The following is a 20,809-nucleotide window of genomic DNA, read 5'->3' on the forward strand; positions in this document are numbered from 1 at the left end:
CTACCTACCTGTCTGGTCCTCCTCGAATATCTGCTGAGACAGAGAGGCTGGTGAAAGGCTCTCATGATGTGCTTTATCCTAGTACAGATATTTATCACCTCAGGATGGAAGATACCAATCATTTTGCACTTGTCAGATCCTAGTACCTCCACAACTTAGATCCAAATATGGCCGGATAGAAAAGCCCTTACATTCCCCACCCCTTCCTAACTCAAACCAGCAACTCTTAAACTCCACTGAGGATTCTTCAAAGGTTTTCCTACATATTTTATGTTGGCTCTTCAACAGCCTTGGGTACTCACGGCAGAAAGGCATGCAGCATCTTTTTACCATTAAATGTATTTAAAATTGGCAGTTCTGTCCCCTGCCCAAAGTGCAGTAATTCAGGTGTGCTCTGGACTACTATCTCAAATCAATTACAACCACTAGAAAGAGTAATAGAAAATCCAGTACACAACCTGTTGTAGGGGGAAAAAACCTGTCACCTGTGATAAAAAAGAGAAACAGAAATGGCTTTGAAACATTTGTTTCCCTTTATTAGCTCAGTGAGGCTGATGTGTACTGCACATTAAAAAAAAGAAAAAAAAATCACAGGAATTTTCATACAATGACTTAAACCACAAAAGTACATGTAGAATCGGCAGGTGGAAAATAGCCCAGCTTGGGCTTAACTAGTATCTCACTTTCCCTGTTCAGCATAGTCTAACCAACAGCTTTACATGTTCACCTATACTGTACAAATCTTACAGTAGCTCCATAAGGTCAGTGTTTCACATTATTGAAAATGTCTGTCACATAGGTACAAATTTAGAATCATCACATTATATTACATGGCTATTCTAGGTCATTTATAGATCAGATCTTATACTACAGTGATTGAAGTTCTCATTACAGCCATCAAAAAGGACACATAATCATTACCTACTGTAAGCTTACATCTAAAGGGATGATAAGAAGTTGTGGGCGCTTTGTGATTTTTTTTTTTCAACTGACCCAAGTGTTACGCCCCAGAGGCACAAATTTTTCTCTCAGTCCTGCTTTTGGTGATGGCAGCACAGCTGCTTTTCAGAGTAGTCTAACTCAGGTATTTTTCTTAAACTTTAGGATCCCTCTGTTTGGATTAGTATTTAGATCACTTTCCATTCTGTAGGAATTACTTTGTTACAGTTCTAGGAAAGACCACAGTTTCTAAGTACCAGTTCTGCTACCTGTATTGTGGATGTGGTACTTACCACAGCATGAAAGCAACAGTACAATCTTCATCTAAAAGACACACAGAGCTATGCTGCAATTTGCCTCCGGTGACAATGTGGTACACGTGCTAATTTGAAATGTTCTTGGGGAAGAAAAAAAGAAAAGGAAACACCAAGTTGATATTTTGATGGGTTTCCTACCACAGTGCCTACGAAGGATCCAAATAGCTTTATTCAACAATCCTAGCTCTATTAATTTCATATGTAATTTGTAAATCCACAGAGGAAAGCCATCTTCAAGATGAGAATGTTTGCCAGGCCAGTGAAAAAAAAAAAAAAATTGACTCATCATTATGCCTGGTGAAAAATAAATAATCCCCCCGAAAAGCCCCACACCAATTTATTAATGTCAGCAATCGAAGGCAAAAGAGAATGTTTTCAAATTTAATCACAGAAATGTAAAGGCAAAATAGGTAATGGATCTGGTCCTTGAACACATAATATGATATACTAAATACTGATTTCTTAAAAATAATTTATTGCTTTTAATATTTTTCTTTACAACAGAAGATACTCAAAATCCAGAAAGGAAAATTGTAAACGTTTAGTTTGGCATTCACACAAAGTTAAAATACCTGCATTTTTAACCTACAGAGCAACAACAAGAATTATGCAGATTAAAGAATGTTACATTTGTAACACAGAACCTCCAGAAAAGTTCTTTTCTTTTTTTTTGTTTTATTGCTATCTATCTACTGAGAAATAAGAAGCCAAAAAATCAAGCAAGCATCCAACAGGACAGACAGTGGAATCTCTCAGAACACAATATGCTGGTGATAAAATGAATGCAGCCATCAAAATCAACTGCACTGGCATGGGAGTGGAATCAGTTTTCTAAGATTTGGAGTGGGAAAGTAGATTAAATAGTTAGGTGTGCCATACCTTTCAGAGTAGTCATGAATGCCAAACAGTAATAGAATAACAAATCTATACATTCACAAGCAAATATCAAACTTTGCTGATTCAGTGTAGACACTCTGAGTTCAGATGAAATTCTGATGCTCAGAATAGTAGCAGTTTACTCTTGCGGTTCTTTTCTTTCCTGAAGTTTCTATTTAATTTAACAGAAGCAATGTCATCAGCAACAATGTCATGGGCACATCTGAGGCCATGCTAGTGCATAGTAAAAAAAGGAAAAAAAAAACCAAACCACCCACTGCTCCTGCAAAAGCGGAATTGCCAAACGAAGCACTTGCTTACCCCAAACTGACAACCATCATGCATCCTAGGTATAAAATTTCCACTGGCCTTTTTATTCTTTTAGTCATCTCATAATTTATAATAAATAGGATAATTGTAACTGATAAATATGTCTCTTTAGTAAACAAAGGAATGAAGGATTGGTATTTATACAGGATGTGTAACTGTAAAAAATATAGATAAATACCATCATTAAACTGCCAATGAAAAGATTACTGGCTTCAAGAACAGTGTTTAGACACAGAATTATTGTAAAAATCATACTGTACTTAGTACCTCAGCACATTTTTATCAAATTAAAATCACAAAAATTAAAACAAAATAGCATTTTAAAAAGATTTTTGACCTCTAGTTTCAAAACTACTGTTGATACATAAAATAAAAACATTTCTTAATGATTATCCATTTGAGAGACTTTACATAAAATTATGATATCTTCTAGAAAAATTTAGATGAGAAAATTTCATTCCCCTAACAAATTCAGTGTATAAAACTGCAAAAGAAAATCAAGCAATGAGAAAAATGTGGAAAACTACTGCAGAAGTGGTTAATACCTTTTGGGCTAGAACAATTCTTGACAAAATTCTTATATAAGCTCACCAAAGAAGGGATGAATTTGTGTAATTGATTTTTGCACTCAGATACACGCGCGCACACATATACACACTCACGCCCTCACCCACACGTTTTTCTTTTTTTTTTACAATCAAATATATATAAGCATAAGTTCAGCTTTCTACATATGTTAGTGTACAATAATTGATTCACTTCCTATAATTACATTTGAATATTCTTGTTTAAGAAAAATTCAGCAGTTTTTGAAAAGAAGGCTGCATTTACAGTGCATAGCTGTAACAAAAAAGAACATCGTCATACAGTATGTACATAAATAAAAATAATCCATTTAACATTTGTAAATACTCAACTACTTTAAAGAATGTAGCAAATAAACTATCTGCGCACACACCCAGATAGTTATATCCAACTCTCATTAATAATGTAACACCACGTCCGCTCATTAGAATAAATCGCTGAACAAGCTGCACATTTGACCATTAACAAGGCTTTGAAAATTTTGCTGTGGAAGATCAATGTTGTAGACATTTACATGGGTGTCAGAATTAAAAGATGAAACTTCAAAATGTTAGGGAAGCTTGAGCCTTTCATTTTCTTTTCTGCAAGGATTAAAAAATCCCCCAAAAAACAACAAAAAAAAAACCACAAAGAAAACCCCAACCAAAAAAAAAAGAACAATATTAAAACAAAGCTAAAACAGATTGTAGGCTTCTGGGACCTGTGGTTTCTTCTGGATTGTCATATTATCACTGTGTTTTGAGAAGAAGCTTCTTTAAAAAAAACAAAACAAAAAAGCAGTGTCTGATTCCCAGACATCAGCAGCCATAGTTCTCACATTGGGTATTTTTTCTGTTTGTTTTTGTTCTTTTTTGTTAAAATGCAATATGTACAGGTTTTGCAGTTCATTGTTGTACGCATATCTCTGTGGAACTGCTGCCATGTCTCGTGATTTGCCTTGAACTCGCAAGGAACGCCCGGCTCCCCCGCCACCGATCACCCGCGAAAGCAAAGCTGACACCCATGGACATGTGTGTGCTTACTGGACAGCCGTCTTGCTCCTCCACTCGTCGAGCAGCTGTGTTCATGTAAACCATGGTTTTGAACAGAGAGTGTAAAGTAGGAGAAATTCCTAAGTACGACTTTTTAGTTGTCCATTATTGAAGGACGTGATGTCCGTGAGGTATTCACCATCCCCTTGTTTTCTTCGGATGACATGCATGTTACCTACGCAGGCTCCGCTGTGCCTCTTTAAGTAAACTATCAAAATCCATGGAGTCATACTTGCTTTTAGTGGAAGCAGGATCAAAATCATCTGAGTTTGAATCTGAAACCCAAAGGACGCAAGTTTAGATAATAGGCAAGAACCACTAGCAAATACTTATTTTCTCTGTACATCGTTACACTCAAGGCACTGAAGAAACAATGCACTTACAACCACAACGTTATGGGATGATAAAAGCATAGAAATGATCATTGGAGAAGCTTTGTGCATGCACAGAGATTTCTGGTAAGAAGCAGAACTTAACAGAAGCAGTACATATCATAAGTACTGGGGGGGAACCATTAATCGCATGTACATCTAGAACAGGTTAACTCAAAATGGTTTCCTCAAGGACCTGAGCACAACACACTGCTATGTATAGGTCTTGAAGTAGTCCAAATAACCTTGACAGATGCCTTACCCAAAACTCCACTGTTGTCTTGCAATGGCTGTTTCTCAACATGCAATATCCAAAACTTAATTCTCCCGAAAAAGGTAATAGGGGGACAGTTCTGCAGAAAGCCAAGGCAGCCTGCGAGCAGCACACAGAGGACATGGTTGCTTCTGCCTGCCCTGCCTTGGGGTCTTCTGCAGGTCAGTACACCTCCCTGAATCTCTGGTTTTGCTTCCACTCATTTTGTGGGGTTTGCTCGTTCAGAGCTATTCTGGGCAGGGCCTCTGCACGGCTGTACAAGCAGGTGGGCTTTCTGCATTGTATGTGATAAGCCACAGCAGCAATAACAGTCAAGCTCCGGTGATCTGTGATACCTGCTCCAGCTTTGCCAGTTGCTCAGACACAGACATCACTATGTTCCTAGCACAGAGGAGGGACTGTACTTTTGTGGCCACACAGCTCTAGGACTCCAATTATTTGGAGTAAACCCTGCTTAACACTGACTCTCCTCAGTTCCTGTGTCACAACTCCTTTATGAGAGTGCCCTTTTCTTTCCACTTCTTGTGTTGAATTAATCAGAACTCCCCATCTACCACTATAAGACACACTGTGCATTAAATGTTCATTACAAGTTCTGTTAAGACAATAGCTTCTCACAGAGGAGAGGTGTTAAACTTCTGACTACTGTTTTCAAGTGTTTTCTTTCTTCTGTACTCAACCCAAGACTGATTAATTCTCTCTGTCCTGGTACCAGCTCATGAATTTTAAAGTTCATCCTGCCATTTCCTTATGTTGCTCTATCAGATACTCTGCAAAACACAGAGAATGCAGTCTGAAGTACAGAAGCTCAAGCTGGCAGCAGGACAAAGTGAAAATAGCCTGCTCACAGACACTTTGGGAATCCCACTCACTATGGAGAGACCTGACAAGGAATACTCCCAATGATGAATAATGTTCAAGAGGGTTCCCTTCAGACAACTTATTTTAAAACCCCAGATTTTCTGAGATACAAAGATGACCTTGGCTTCCATTGCTGAAGATAAGACAAATCAAGGCAAGACTTAAATCTGGTTCTACTGTTTTTATCAGCCTACATTTCGACAAATGCCTTGCTACCTTTTATATTTTCAACATCAACGCTATATTTCTTCAGCAGTCAATTGCCTTTTCTTAGCTTTACATTATCTGTTTAGTCACTGAAGTGAATTATAGCATATTCATTGTGAACAATGCGTATCATCTTTATAATTTATTTTGAAAAGACATCAATTGGTTAGAAAAAATATATCTGTATGCACTTCCTGCATTGTACAAAGCCGAGGGCAGCACATACAAGATTTCATTAGCACTCTGTTACAGGGTTATGAGAGATTTTAATGACTGTGGTCATTTATTCATAAAAAACCCACAATATCTGATTAATACAGATTCAACAGCAAAATGTGCCTTGATATGTTATTCAGAAAAGAGTATCTCCCATGCCTTTAGTCTATTTATACAGGTATTAGGAAAGATTTAACATTTAATGAATACTTTACATTTTAAAAGGTAATTAAATAAGAGTTGAGTTTATCATATATTATAATATTACAGAGGCTGTTTTGGTAGTCTACGTGGTCTCTTCATGAATATACTTAACATCAGTATTACTTCTGCAAAACTTTGAACATCTCCAAAAATCCTTGCAAGGGGAAGCATCACACCCTGACCCAGAGCATAGGACAGAACCACATGTTTTTGCCCAGGCAGGACTTGGACAGACCTAGATGTGTTAGCACAGCCAGTATGTACACTTGAGCCTGGAGTTACCACAGCATCTTGGGGTCTGGAGACTGGTATGGATAATACCCCACTTCAGTGCGACCGCAAACACTATGAGATTTGCAAAGCTCTCCACAGGCTGGATACTCTTATATCATTACTTGAAATCCCTTCAAGGAGACACTTTCATACATCGATGTTTATGCACAATTTTAGAATCACCAGTTGAGATCAGTGGCTTTTACCACACTAAGGGTCAGATTTGGTCACAAACCCTTCTCACTTTCAAACTTGAGTATCTATGAATTGTGTTTAAGAAGTGCCCTTGGCAAGTTCCACACATCTACCACAGAACTCATGGCAAAGTAAGAATCAAAATGAAGTTTTTGTGGTAAGGTATTTCCTTTGTTCTCTGTTTGTCAATCATATAAATAAATGAGGTATTGGAACCAAGCAGTTATAGCAATAAATAGCAAAGCATGTGAGAGTTTTCTGTGGTGCTATCATTTCAACATAGAAATGTATTACTGAATATTGAGCACTTATTTTTATAATGGTGGAAGTGGGCTTTAAAAGAATTTTCACAGTCTGGAATATTTGAAAGAAGCCAGCTCAGATTAGTTAACTTTTAAACTTTTTACAGAAAGTGAAAACCACTTCCTTCAACACCTTCCCCCCCATCATTTAAATAATACAAGCAGTAAACAAAAAAGTAGCAAATCCTAAATTCTCATGAGTTACAAGATTCCAGTTATGTACTTTAATTCACATAGACCAAAATACCTACCTAGGTCTGCATAGTTAGACTTGCAAAATTGCTTGCGTCCACAGAAGTACAGCTCAAAGTCAGGTTCATTTGACCTGCGCAAAGTGTATCCGTTTTCAAGAGCAGCGAAGGCGTCACAAGTATAGCGGTAGGTGATGAAACCATAGCTGTCTCTGAAATTGAAAAATACAGTTGTGAACAAAAGCTGAAAAGAGTTAACACATATTAGTGTAACCCCTTCCTGAAAGCAAACTTGCAGGAGACCCAGCAGTGGAAATGCCAGAAGTACTGCACCCATTTATCAGCATGATTGTCCTGTCATACAGCTAAATACTTATTTCTGGGACAGGAAATCTCAACTAGCAAGATTAATAAATAAGGATGAAAGAAAATAAATAAGGTTTTGAACTCAGCATGTCATCTGTCACAGCACTTTTATTGGTAACTCCCATACCAATAATCTTACTGCCATAATTTTTTACATATGGCAGGTCCCAAACAAGAAGTAATCTCAAAAGTTCCTACCCATCATCCCGCAAATTTACTGTGCACTCCTCAATTTCACCAAAAACTTCAAAACGGTCCCTCAGTTCTGTTCGGGTTGTGTCAGGTCTGATTTTACCCAGATAAATCACACGATGTTCCTCCTGTTGATGAAGAGCAACAGGGAAGGCATATTTTTAACAAATGTGTAATAGTCATGAACCTAGACATATATGCATGCAAATACATAGAAAGATGTGCAGAGGATGCATAATCATAGAAATAGTCTCTTGTGGAAGACCTACTGCATCTTGCAAGTAAATGAAATAGTTCTCTCCTGGAAAGCATCTAAGGCATTTACATGACACTACCATTTGTTAGGTGGTGTGCTCCTGGAAGGGTTCGCTGCTTGCTGGTACTGTTCTCTGTACACTGACAGATGGTTCCCTTTGTATCCCATTCACCTTCTTCCCTTTCACCCCTTCTACCACTTCCCCTCCAGGACTGCAAACTCTTCCAAACTAGGAGTTCTCTTTCTCTTGCCATCTACACAATATGGAGCAAAACCCATCTTAGTTGCAGAGTAGCATAAAGTAACACAATAACTGCATAAAAGTACTATAAACATAACAAAATGTATTACAAACATAACATTATAAACCCAGATGACTCAATAGCTGATTCACCCTGCAATCCCGTTCCACCATAATCCATACCTTAAAACAGAGGGAAAACTTTCAAGGGTTGTCATGTTTTAACCTCAGCCAATAACTAAGTACTACACAGCCACTAGCTCATTCCCCACTCTCTGGTGGGATGGGGAGAAGAATCAGAAAAAGTAAAACTCGTGTGTTGAGATAAGGTCAGCTTAATAATTGAAACAAAGAAAAATATAATAATAATAGTAAGGAAAAGGAGAGAGATGGAGGAATAAAACCCAAGAGAAAAATGTGCTGCACACTACAGTTGCTCACCCCCCACTGACCAACATCCAGTCCATCCCTGAGCACTGATCTGCCTCTCCCGGCCAACTCTCCCTGGTTTATATACTGGGAATGATGCCATATGGTATGGAATATCCCTTTGGCCAGTTCAGGTCAGCTGTCCTGGCCGTGCTCCTTCCCTGCTTCCTGTGCACCTGCTCACCGGCAGAGCATGGGAAACTGGAAAGTTCTTGATTTAGAGTAAGCACTATTTAGCAGCAATTAAAACATACATGTGTTATCAACATCATGCTCACGATCAATCCAAAACACAGTCCTGAACCAGCTACTAAGAAGAAAATTAACTCTATCCCAGCCAAAACCAGGATTGGGTCCAAAAGATGACTTTTATTAAAATACGTATTTCTGAGGGGAAGGCAGGACAGTAAAATATACCTTGCAGTCACCATTGCCTGTTGGTTTATTCAGAAAAAAACACACCTGACTGAAGTCCCTGATTTTCACAGGCCAGGTTGTCATTTGCATGTTCTTTCAACCCTTGGAACAAAGCATCAGATCTTTTAAAACAATGGAGTCACAGTCATATCCTTTCTCCCTTAGTGCAAATGCTCAGCAGAATTAGGGAAGGACTAGGAAACCCTGTTAAGAGTCACTTCATGAATTCTAGGATGAACACTTTGCTGAGAGTAGAGCCATTTAGTGAGCTGAAAGAAAAGCAAAAGGCAAAAAGAGATCTTAAAAACACTGACCTAAAGGTAATCAGGGCAAAGAAGCTATACCTGGCTTGGGTGCTCAGCCTTCCTATCTCCGATTGCCTCTGGCCTGAGGAACCCTGGCACTACCAGCCCTACTGCTCATCCCTTAAACACCCGCACATTAGTCCCATAAATCGAACCACCACCACATTCTCAGCTGGTGTAAATCTGTCAGTGGAGCAACGTCAGTTTAAACCATCAGCTTTGGCACCTGAGACTTGAGCAGAATTTAGGTGCCGAATGCTGAAGGAGCTCTACTGACTGCTGAGAATTCATGACTATCGTAACCTGGAGGTGCCTAAAGGCTAATGGCACCTCAACTGTGCAATGCAAAAGGCTCTAGGGACCTAAATATAGACTTGCATTCCTGCTCAGAAACATTCTAGCCTGAAGAGACAGGTAGTTTATAGTGTTACAATTCAGATATAGCACAAAATATATCTTTCCCATGAGTCCCTACTGAGGCATAAAGCACTAGTCATTCTTGGACCATGGACAATAGGACTGAGATCAGACCAAAACACATATAAAAACGAAAATTATCCTGATGTCTCCTCTTTACTTGTTTGAGTACTCATTTGAGATAAAGGGACCATCAGAACTCTTAGTTACGGTTGCCAAAAATCTTGGTTCCCTGCTCCCAGGAGAGCACTTGGCTCCCAGGAACTATTTAATACAAAATAAATAAACAATTCCTGCAGCAGGAAGCTAACACTAATATATCTGTCTCCCAACAAAAACTCTTTCTCACTAGCACACTCAGTCAACTATTTTTGTCGACTCTTTTCCTGGCCTTGCAAATCTCAGCGGCTCAGATCCAGAGAAATGGAAGCTCCTGAGAAATGGAAGTTTAAAGCTGCAGAAAACAAAGATCCAAGAATCAAATATTCCTACCCAAAAGCCCTGCCCACTAAGGAATGGCACAAGAATCACCTGGGTCCTTTACAGCTCCTTGGTCAGCCCAGCAGAGTCCTTGGTTGTTCTATCAAAGTATATATATATGCTGTTCCTGATCAGTGGAATCAAGTAAGTATATCATTTAATTGCTTGAAACTACTGCCTCTTTTGATTATGTAAGGAACCAAGGTGAGTGCTTTACTAGTCTTCTGTAACCCTGCTGGGACAGACAGTTTAATTTTTAAATGTTATGCCTTCTCAAGTGCAGGGTCCAAAAGCTGCCCTTGTTTTCTGCCGTATCAATGCAGTTTGGAGAAGTTAGAATGGCTAAAAGAAGGAAGTGTGCACATGGGAGGCCATACATTTAGGGTACAAGGGTACTTTACAGACAGCTGCTGCTGCTTTTTATCTCTGTCTCTGCTGTGTCCCAGTCCAGAGCTCTGACCTTCCTGACAAAGGAGTTTGGGTAGGGCTTCTGCAAACCAGGGACTGCAGAGTGCAAGCAAGGGAAATCTGCATTTCTTCCATTTTCCCCATTCTAATTCTGCTTACTTTCACTATGGTTGGGTGCCATAAACTTCAAAAACAGGAAAATCTGCATATGCATAGTAATTACTTTTTCAGACTGTTTTACCAAATCAAGGATTTAACCGCACTGAAACACTTGATAAGAAACAATTCCATTGATACTTGCTATTGAACCTAAATGACTGACCAGATGGAGCAGAACATAACACAGCAGACTGTCTAATATACTTTAGCTGAGATAATACATCTCAACTGAAAAAACATAATGTTTCACTCACTGACATGGAGATTGTTATATTACAGTGTGATGGAAATATCTTATTGCACATTCTTCCATAAGTCTGTGTGCATGCCTGTGCAAGTTTTCCTTCTTCTATCCCTCTAATAACCTTTATATCTCTAAAAACCCTTTAAAACAACTGTAATAAACCAAAACTAAAAAAAAAAAAAAAAAAAAAAAAAAAAAAAGAAACCTGTTAAAACTACCATTAAGGGAATAAGTTAAACCTGCAAAATTAAGAAAATTCAAATTTAAAGCTGAAATGCACCATATGTCCTCCAGTGTGCACACGTGAGAAGATGTATTCAAGTATTTTTTAAGCAGAGTGCCATGATGGAATAACATACCGGAGAACACAGGATCCATACAGCACTGCCTTTGTCTTGGTTAACTTTCGTTTATTTAAAGCAGCTATGAAGAATGTATATGTATTCATAGAGATGCCTGTCTTTATTTCCATTAATAATAAGAACTATAGAGGCCTAACAAGATTACAACATACCTCTAAATGTTAAAGACCTTTATTGGATAATAAGTTACATGCATAACCCTATATGTGCATATTAAGTAAACAGCACTTGTTAAGAGATGATAGATGAATTGAAAATCTAGAGAACTGTGAGGAACAGCCTTTGCTTACAATTTAATATAGGCAGAGGGAACCTGCAGGAAACTTCAGAAGATACTATTCATATTTCCCTCCCAAAAGTGCAGATGATTTATTTTGCATCACAAAATTTAAGCATAGTTCATTGCCTTGACGAGAAAAAAAAAAGAAAGAATAGTCCAGTCAACTCCCTCAGGCCCAACATGTCTGTCTTCTTTTGGTTTATCTAAAGTTCCTTCTAGATAATCTTGCTCTTTCTTCTTTGCAGTAAAAACATTTTAATAGGAAGATGTGGTAGAAAATCTCAGACTGAAAAGCAGTATTTTAAGTCTCAAATGAAAATACTAAAGCATTAGAATACCAAAACTTGAGAAACAGGACTAGGATATACCTTACATATCTAAGGGTTAATAAAGGGACCACTCATCCTCCAAAACATTCACCGATGCTAGGGATCTTTTTTGTCTTGCAAAGGCTTCCTCCAAAACTATATTTTCTTTGTCCTTCCTTATTAAGTTTTTATTTCATAAGGAACTAACCACAGGCTATTAGATGTATTTAGTTTTCACTTGCTTTTTTGGCTTTTTCCCCCAACAGTTTGCTTTGCCTGCCTGTGGTGCTGCTAAGCAGAGCCCATGGGAACTGAAGGCAGCCACTCTTCAGTGGCACAGCATAGTGCTGCTGTTCCCATTTTCACTACCACTTTTTGTCTGCATACCTAATTCTCCAGAAGCCAGGTAATGCTTTATGTGAAGCTGAGAGAAGAAATCCAGGAGCGTTTTAAAGCTATAGGTTCTGCTACGGGCTTGTCAGAGGCTCTACTTCTTGCTACAACAGAGGTGGCTGGCTGGGTGCAAGCCCCATGCCTGTGTTGCCTTCCATGACATGTGACTTCTCTTCCAGTAGAAAGCCATGAAGACTTTTACCCTAGAGCTGAGGGCCAAATACCATTTTAAAAATGCAGTGGGAATGTCTGGACAGAGTTCTAAAAATAGAAATGCTATGGATGGAAAAAAGCCATTTAAGCTTAAGATTCTGATTTACAAATAATAGTAAGAAAAATTTTCTTCAGATTCAGTAAAGAATAAGTGTAACTTTTGGGAAGTATGAATGGCAAAAGTAAAAATCACAAAAACTGGAACAAAAAGAGAACAAAACAAGAGATTATCAAGTGCTGCTGTGGGGCTACCTGAAGGCTGAACCGTTCAGCCACACTCCATGGTGACTGCTAGAAAAAAAAAAGATGGACCAGTAAACCTCAAGGTTTAGGTAATCCATTTGATACTTATTCATAAACTCATATAGCAAAATTAGAGTACCTAGGATCAAGGCCATCAAGACAAGCAAAAACAAATAAATCCAACCTAAATACACGATGTACATTGAATCCTTCATTAGTGGAAATGCACTCCATTATAGGTTTTAGACTTTAGAAAAGGCAAGCACTCATTTATGAAACCACCTTTCTCCTGCCTTCCTGTTTTAGAGCAATTTATTTGCTTTGAAACTGTGTGTTTCTTTCCGCTGCAGCGGTCTCACAGCGCATTTATCTTCTTATGTCTGTAAGCTTTCTGGGACTGGGACTCTTGATACTTGTCTCACTGAGGCTGTCAGTATTTAGAAATGAAAAGTAGTAATATTAATAGTAATTTTCTACTCAAGTATAAAAGTTGATTTTGTTATACCTCTTGGCAGCAGCTGCATGGAGGATGTGACTCTAAGTCAGTATCGTGGCCACAACACCCAGCTGCTCACCAAACAGTTTAACCTCCCTGCCCTGGTGCACCATGTCAATGAGGAATCATGAACTGGTGACTCCAGAATTGGAATGTGATAACTATTCCTGATGCCATGCTTTGAAAAGTATTTTCTGCGTGGTCTAATGAACTGCTGCAGTATAAGCCCCCACAACTCAGAAATTTCCCGGGGCGTATTGGAAGAAAAAAAGGGTCATCAGACCACTTGGCAAATCACTGTGATCTGCTTTGGTTGGGGGTTGGATCCTAGTTTCTACAAAGCATCAAGTAGATTGTCCTGTCCTGTAGTGCTCCTCAAGTTTCATGGTGAATGTGTCTGGTTAGCATTACACACTTAAGCAAGTCTTGTTGGCAGACCATCCTTATTCAGTGAGGACCCATTATAAAACAAAATGGGGACCCTGTGAAATAAATCAAGATCAAACTAAACTATTCTAACATTTCCTCAGTTAGCAAAGGAATCGCAATCAAAAGTATAAATGAATGAATGAATGAATTAATTAATTAATTAATGACAAAAATATTTTTCTTACTCTCTAAATGGAAAATACTTTGTGGGCTCAGCCCATATTTTTCAAGCATGACTGCTCAAAATTAAGACCTCAATCCACAAAAACGGAACTGAATCTCCAGGAACTAGACAGGAGGAAAGAAGAATATCACAGTACCTTTTGAAATCAAATCACCTGTATATAGCCGTAAGACAAGATAGGAATTCCGGAATCAACACAGGAAAATGCTAGCCTACGCTTCTAGCTGATCTGAAGCTACTGCAGTGAAGGTGGTGTGTGCAAGACTGAAGGGGCAGTAGTTTTAAACATGCCTGTGCCACATAGCATGAGCACAGGCTTCTAAAACAAGCCTCCTCAGCATTCTGTCAATGTCTGCACACCTGCTTGCACAATCAGAGGGCACTGCTTCTCATATGATTTTGACAGACTAAAATATGTGATTTTTTTTCTCATTTCTTTTTTCTGTTTCCCATGCCTGTTGTCACATGGAGACTAATTTTAGATACTGAGTCAAGGATACCTGATGACTTGTAGCTCAGTCACAACTTCCCTTTCTACTGCGCAGAATTTCTACAACTGACTTCTGAGATCATAGCAAGCTGCTTCTCAAGAAGAAAAGTCACCAGTCCTGTGTAACAACTGAGGCATTAGTACTACCCAATCTTTGGGGCACTCTTTTAACAGTATCTGGAGGTATGTGGCAATAAATCAGTTCTGGCAGCAAGAGAATTGGCAAGGAACAAAATAAAAAATTCCCCAATACAGAGAGAAAAGAAATCTAAATTTATGGGACTGTGGAAAGAGGAAAGACAGAAAAGAGATTCTTGTGACTGAAGGATAAATGAGTTGAGTCCCTCAAGAAAGAAAATAGTAATACAAAAGAGACCCATAAACCAGAAGGAGTAAGAAAAGGAGCAGAGAATGCTAGAAATAATGCAAATTTTATCACTTACTTCATGAGATCAGGGCTTCCCTTTCTTTGCTGTCCCCTAATCCCTGCTTATTTGCAGAGGGTATAAACTAGCACGATTCAATACAGATTTTTAAAGTGCTGGTAGACTTTGGAAAAAGGAGTTAATAGGATTTGATCTACATTTCCTGCAGCTCCTACACAGATGACTGGATTTTAGATTTTTGCCATGTTCTGTTTATTGATATTTATTTTTAGATTTGTTTTATTTATGTTTATTAATAAATAATTCCATTAATTAAGTTAATTATCATGAAAATGTTCGCTATGGAAAGAAAATAAATTCAACCTTGGTTTTGAAATGTCTAAAAATTTTAATGCAGGAAGCTATGATGCAGCATATCTGCAGCTTTTTAAGTTTCCTTTCTTTCCTTTTCTCTTGATTACCTGCTTGCCAAATATTTGTTTGTTTTAAACTAAATCAAATTTTCTACCTCCTCAGCAGGATTCATGTTTATTTATATGGGTAAGGTACAGTAATTGAGAAGTAGCAAGATACACCCATGACAGAGGTCTACTTGAATCTCTAATTTGTGTTAGATTTAAGAGAGAACAGCCAGTGTAAGTTATGATTGCTGGAAGGTAGTGTTCACCCCTAAGCAGACGGAAGCCAGATATTTTAAAACTAACTGCAACAACTGACTTAAATATGGCCCTGTCTGAAGCCAAGCAAAATTATTCCATTGCCTTCACTGAGTTTCAGAGCAGCACAGCAGAGAGTGTTATAGCTCTAAATCTTGTGCTTTACAAAATACACCTATCACCCACACTTTGTAGATAGGGCATCTGAAGCAGAGTGAAATGATTTGCTGGAGCTCACTAAGAACAACAGCAGCAGAGACAAAAATCAGACCATAAAGGTGTCTGCTCCCTCCCAGAACTTCTCATTGCTGTAGACTACGCCAGTCTCTGTCAGTCTCTACACACTCCCAGTTCTGCAGAAATGCTGCCGAGCGTGTGACAAATCACCTTTTGCTACAAAGCCCACTAATGGCACTGGCAAAAAGACCTATTCGTTTCGGTGACCTCTGCACAGAGCACTAAGGGAAAATCTGGAAACAAAGATTAATTGTCCCAGTCTGCACCAGTTCATCCAACAGTCATCAGAACAGCAGTGTAGGTACAACTGAATGGAAAGAGCAGGACACAGAAAAGCAAACTGTAACCAAACCTTAGCAACTACAAGAGGAGTCCAGATTCAAAGCAGCTCCCAGTTTAATTTATCAAAATGCAGTTGCCAATGGGGAGCTAAAAGGGGGTAAAAGCCTCCCGCTCATTTAATAGTCATTCTTCTGTCCTGGTGCTACAACAGCCAAGAGAGTTGCTTAACCCCCTATGGTATTTCCTTCACCTCGGGTATTTCAGTTGTTTCATATATTTCAGTTGTTTCATAGAGAACACTTATGAACAAAATAATTAAATAATACATATTCATTAGGAGAGGGACAGTGTCAAATGACATCTTTAAAATTGCATCGTGTCTTTAGACTATTTATTTTGCTAAAAATAACTCAAAATTGAACTGACTCATATGTGCTGAAAAAAAATCACAATTAAAGTCATGTGATCCCAATTTTGAGTTCTGTCATCTGCTCTCTCTGTATAGACAATTACAGCCACTATGAGAGTTCAGCAATTGGTAAACTGACTCCTTGCTAGGTCTGGTAGGTGATACATAATATAAAAGGCAGGTCACTGGTAGATCTGTATAAGAAATAGGCTAGTTCAATTCTACTTTTGTGCTATCTGGGATTAACCCTTTTTCTAGTAAGTTCTCTGTATCTGTTCACTGTGAAAAATTTGGTGAGCTGCAATTTATAGAACCTAAAAAATTAGTACTGTGACATCAAAACAGAAATTGTTATGAAAACACATATTTTTTTAAAACTAGAAATACTAAGAAATACACATAATCAAGTTTTTGTATTTTTATAAAAAGAAAGCAAATAAACTGTGAATTTTAGCATTAGAATCCGTGAAAAGAAACAAATCTATTTCAATATGAAAGTTATCTTCACAGTGCTTACAATTGCTTTCTGCTTTTGTCTCTCCCTTTGTTTGGCCCTTTCAGATTCCCGTTTTTCATACTCTTTGCGGTATTCTTCCCTCTTCAGCTTTTCATGCTGATATTCCTCATAGCTGTCATATCTAGGAAACATAACTTAGTCATTAAATCAAGCATCTGCATTTGTGACTGTAAAATTAAAAATACAATTTTTGGAAGGCTTTATTATCCTAGGTAATTAGCAACAGGACAAGAGGAAATGGCCTCAAGCTGCACCAGGGGAGCTTCAAGTTGGATATGAGGAAGAATTTCTCCAGTGAAAGGGTAATTAGACATTGGAATGGGCTGCCCAGGAAAGTGTTGGAGACACCATTCCTGAAGTGTTCAAGAAACGACTGGATGTAGCACTCAGCGGTATGATTTAGTTGACATACTGGTCTTTGGTCAAAGATTGGACTCAATAATCTCGGAGGTCTTTTCCAGCCTTAATGGTTCTACGATTATCTCTTGAGAATCAGCTGCAAAGTAAAACAAATGCAGGCCAAAGGCACTACCTGGGTCTGCGACTGTACGGTGATCTGGACCGCGATCTTGCACGTAAGGGAGAACTTCGGCATGCTTGGTGTCTACAGTGGCTGGACTCATAATAGCAACAAGATCTGCAGGAAGAAACACATTCACCTCTGTCATTCCGTTTGAGTCTACTGACACTATTTTCTACCTCTTCCCTGAACTTTACAATTTCTTCTAAGCTACCAGTGGGATTTTCCAGTGACGGTCTGTGATCCCCTAGTCAACTAAGGGGCCTCAAGTGATTTCCTCTCCTCAGCCTTTCTGTAATGTTCCTTATTGAAGCTAACACAGAGCAGTCAGTCAGCCACTGCCAACTTCATCTGATAGAGGCTGCAGCTAGATTGGCACCAGGCAGCTCACAGATAATGGGAAAGGTTAGTTGTGTACATCTCTCATGAGTTGCTCTGCCTCTGACCTGGCTGGCTTCACTCAGAAAGTGTAAACTTGGCAAATTAAAGGATATTGTCAACAAGTGTTTCTGTAGCAAACCCGTAACCTTTAGAGTTAATCAGCTCAGAAGCAATAGAATGAGTTGCACTGGAATAAGTTATTTCTTGCTTTTTTCCTTTCCTTCCTTTTAGTTCCTTTACGTTTTTGCTGTTCTCCTTATTAACTACAATAATCATACATGAATTTGCTATACCATACCTGGAAGAGGATCTACTACAGGGCGACCTTGATCTCGATCGGGAATATGGAGAACGGGAACAAGACCTGCGTTGAGGAAAGGACCTTGATCTAGACCGTGTCCTTTGGGATCTTTGAGAAAATAAGGATTTGGGTGGAGACACTGAATCTCTGCATGGAGAGTTAAAAGAAGAGCAAGAAGGTGATACATCAAATAATGAATAGGCTTGTGTCCCATCCCAAGGGTAGCATAGTTTATCACTTTCATCTTCACTGTCATCAAACAGACCATCCATTGCTAGTCCTGAATTTATAAACATAGGTAGTTTGGAGAATTGTTCGTTACTGTAATCACTGTCCCTTAGTTCTCTGGTCTTATCTGCTTCTTCATCAAAAACAGCTTGGCTGGGGTGACCAAAATGCTTATTCAGTTCAGCCCGAATTTCCTGGTCTTGGAGCTGTTTTCTGTTATTACCATGGGATCCCTGCTTATTTGTCTGTAAAGTCTCTTTCTTGAAATACTGGTCTTGTTCTAAAGAAGAACAAATCTGACACTGCCACCCAGGTGAAGAATCCTTAAATTCTAGTTGTCTTGAGTCCTGAAGTTCCTGGGATATTTTAATGTGTATTTCTGATTTTGAATTCACAGATTGACAGTAGTCATGGTCACCAAACAGCCGCAAACTGGGCCGTTTTGTCTTTCTCTCCTCATGTCCACTGGACAGTACTGTAGTCTTGCTAAGCTGTGCATACAGCTCAGACTGTTCTGGACCCTTCTTGATCGGGTTATTTCCTTGAGAACCAGAAGACTCACTATAGCGGGGCTTTTTTGAAGGTGGTACAACAGTCTTGCATGATGACTTCGGCTTAGGTGAAGTCCTAAAAGGATTATCTTGGTTGGCTTTATGAGGAGGGGTCGTAGGTGGAGTTAGGCCTACGGGGATTAAAAGGAGGAACAGAATGTTTTTAAGCACACACACAGTGTTTATAAAGGTGGCTCATGTGCTTCTTAAAATAGATACAGAGCAAGACTCATTCTATGTCACTTTAAAACCACTAATACTGGGAATAAAAGTATTTAGGGTGTGAGACACCAAAGGTCTGGTGACAACAATAGGAACAATACCAATGCATTGCCATTAATCTTCAGCATCATTTCTGCCCCTCCCCTCCCTCCATGACATCCACCCCTCTCTCTGTAGATTTTGAAAGAAAAGATTAAGAGAGAAAAACCAAAAGACGTTTTTGTTAAATATGAAGCAGATTTTGATGTAAAAATGAAAAGTCAAAAGACTGGCACCATCAAAAACATAAAGAACTTAGCAGACAAGAATCTGGACAAAAGCAAGACCAAGAGAAATAAATGAGAATTACCAAAGGACGCAGAACTTGAATGTAAGGAAACAGAGCCACCTTACAACTCAACAGCAATGACTCTTTGTCTCCACAGTTCATTAACATAGAAAACCATTACCAATGTATGTAGAATACATTCTTATAAGCATAACTAGTACATTTTGCCTGAAATACGGTTTTGCAACTTAAACCCAAATGAACAATAGTACAACCACAACTGTAATGAACCATTGCATTTAGAACTAAATATTAGTGAGAGTCATGTAGTACAGAGTTCAAAGGAAACAGGTAAGTATTCAAAGACTAAAGATATTGCTAACTACCAGGATTGTTTATATAACAAATAGATTATATCATTGTGGTGAGACAAAACTGCAGGAAGTTCTACAGCCCATTCCAGTAAAGCCTAGGAACTGAAGCAGTACATTCCAGTTATTTTTATAAGGATAGAACAGAACTTCTAATATTTTCTGTAGAAATCATAGAATTTCTTCAGACTTTACAAAAGGATAACCCTGGACACCAGGGCAGAGTAACAGCAAACAGTAGACGCTGTTTAGGAAATAATTTCTTTTCAGGTATTACATTACGTTTGAAAAATTTGCTTCTGTCCAACTGATACTAATGTAATTTAGTAATATATGCTTAAAATTTAACAAATTAGAAGGAGATTAGGGAGTTCTAGATAATCCAGACCATCCTTAAGCATCCCAGAGGCTCACGCTATCCAAGATTTCTTCTTCTAGCCCAAGCAATGAGCTTTCCATTACTTCCTTAGCAAGAATGAAGAGAGGGCAGACACAGTTACAGGAAATGTGTGTTTCAAACATGCCTATAGAGCTTTGTTTTGTATTTTTAAACATGCAACAGAGCTCAGCAGATCAATGCAAATGGAACATGTTTTATAGTGTTTTGCTGTAAAGAAGGAAAAGCGTCCATCAATGCATAGTGCTCCCTAAGGAGCGTAAATGGAGACTGGGAGTCCCACTGCATTAGCTGCAATGAATTTCTTCCAGAAAATAAGAAGATAGGAGTACTAAGGCATGAATACTTGATGTGAGAGAGACGCTTGATTTTGTCTGAATGTTTGGAAAAAATGTTTATGAGCTACCCAAGGCTATGTGAAGACTTTGCCTAATGCCACAAAGGTCAAGGAAACTGAGGAAAAGATTATGACACCTAAAACTGTAGTTACCTCAAATTTGAATTTAATAATAAAAAAATTTTGTGCAAAGTCATCCCCATTAAACGATTTCCTATGAGTCCTCAATTTTTTTTCTTTCTTCCCAAAAATTCACTTGAGA

General features: G+C 38.5%; 1 protein-coding gene across 3 annotated transcripts in view; it reads right to left on the bottom strand.

Moving 5' to 3' along the window:
- Nucleotides 1-510: 510 nt before the first annotated feature.
- PPARGC1A (PPARG coactivator 1 alpha) overlaps nucleotides 511-20,809 on the bottom strand; it is a 368,606-nt gene continuing 348,307 nt past the window's right edge. For all 3 annotated transcript variants that reach the window (XM_027713758.2, XM_027713759.2, XM_027713761.2), the window contains 6 exons: nucleotides 18,171-19,083; nucleotides 17,504-17,608; nucleotides 16,972-17,092; nucleotides 7,737-7,858; nucleotides 7,233-7,384; nucleotides 511-4,353 (listed from right to left, as the gene is read on the bottom strand). In XM_027713758.2, the coding sequence (XP_027569559.1) occupies nucleotides 4,250-4,353; nucleotides 7,233-7,384; nucleotides 7,737-7,858; nucleotides 16,972-17,092; nucleotides 17,504-17,608; nucleotides 18,171-19,083 (1,517 nt within the window). In that variant the 3' untranslated portion in view covers nucleotides 511-4,249. The remainder of the gene's footprint in view (nucleotides 4,354-7,232; nucleotides 7,385-7,736; nucleotides 7,859-16,971; nucleotides 17,093-17,503; nucleotides 17,609-18,170; nucleotides 19,084-20,809) is intronic.

This window comes from Pipra filicauda, unplaced genomic scaffold (assembly GCF_003945595.2).
Source record: "Pipra filicauda isolate LSUMZ 115617 unplaced genomic scaffold, ASM394559v2 scaffold169_size1572857_pilon, whole genome shotgun sequence".
In the NCBI taxonomy this organism is placed as follows: Eukaryota; Metazoa; Chordata; class Aves; order Passeriformes; family Pipridae; genus Pipra; species Pipra filicauda.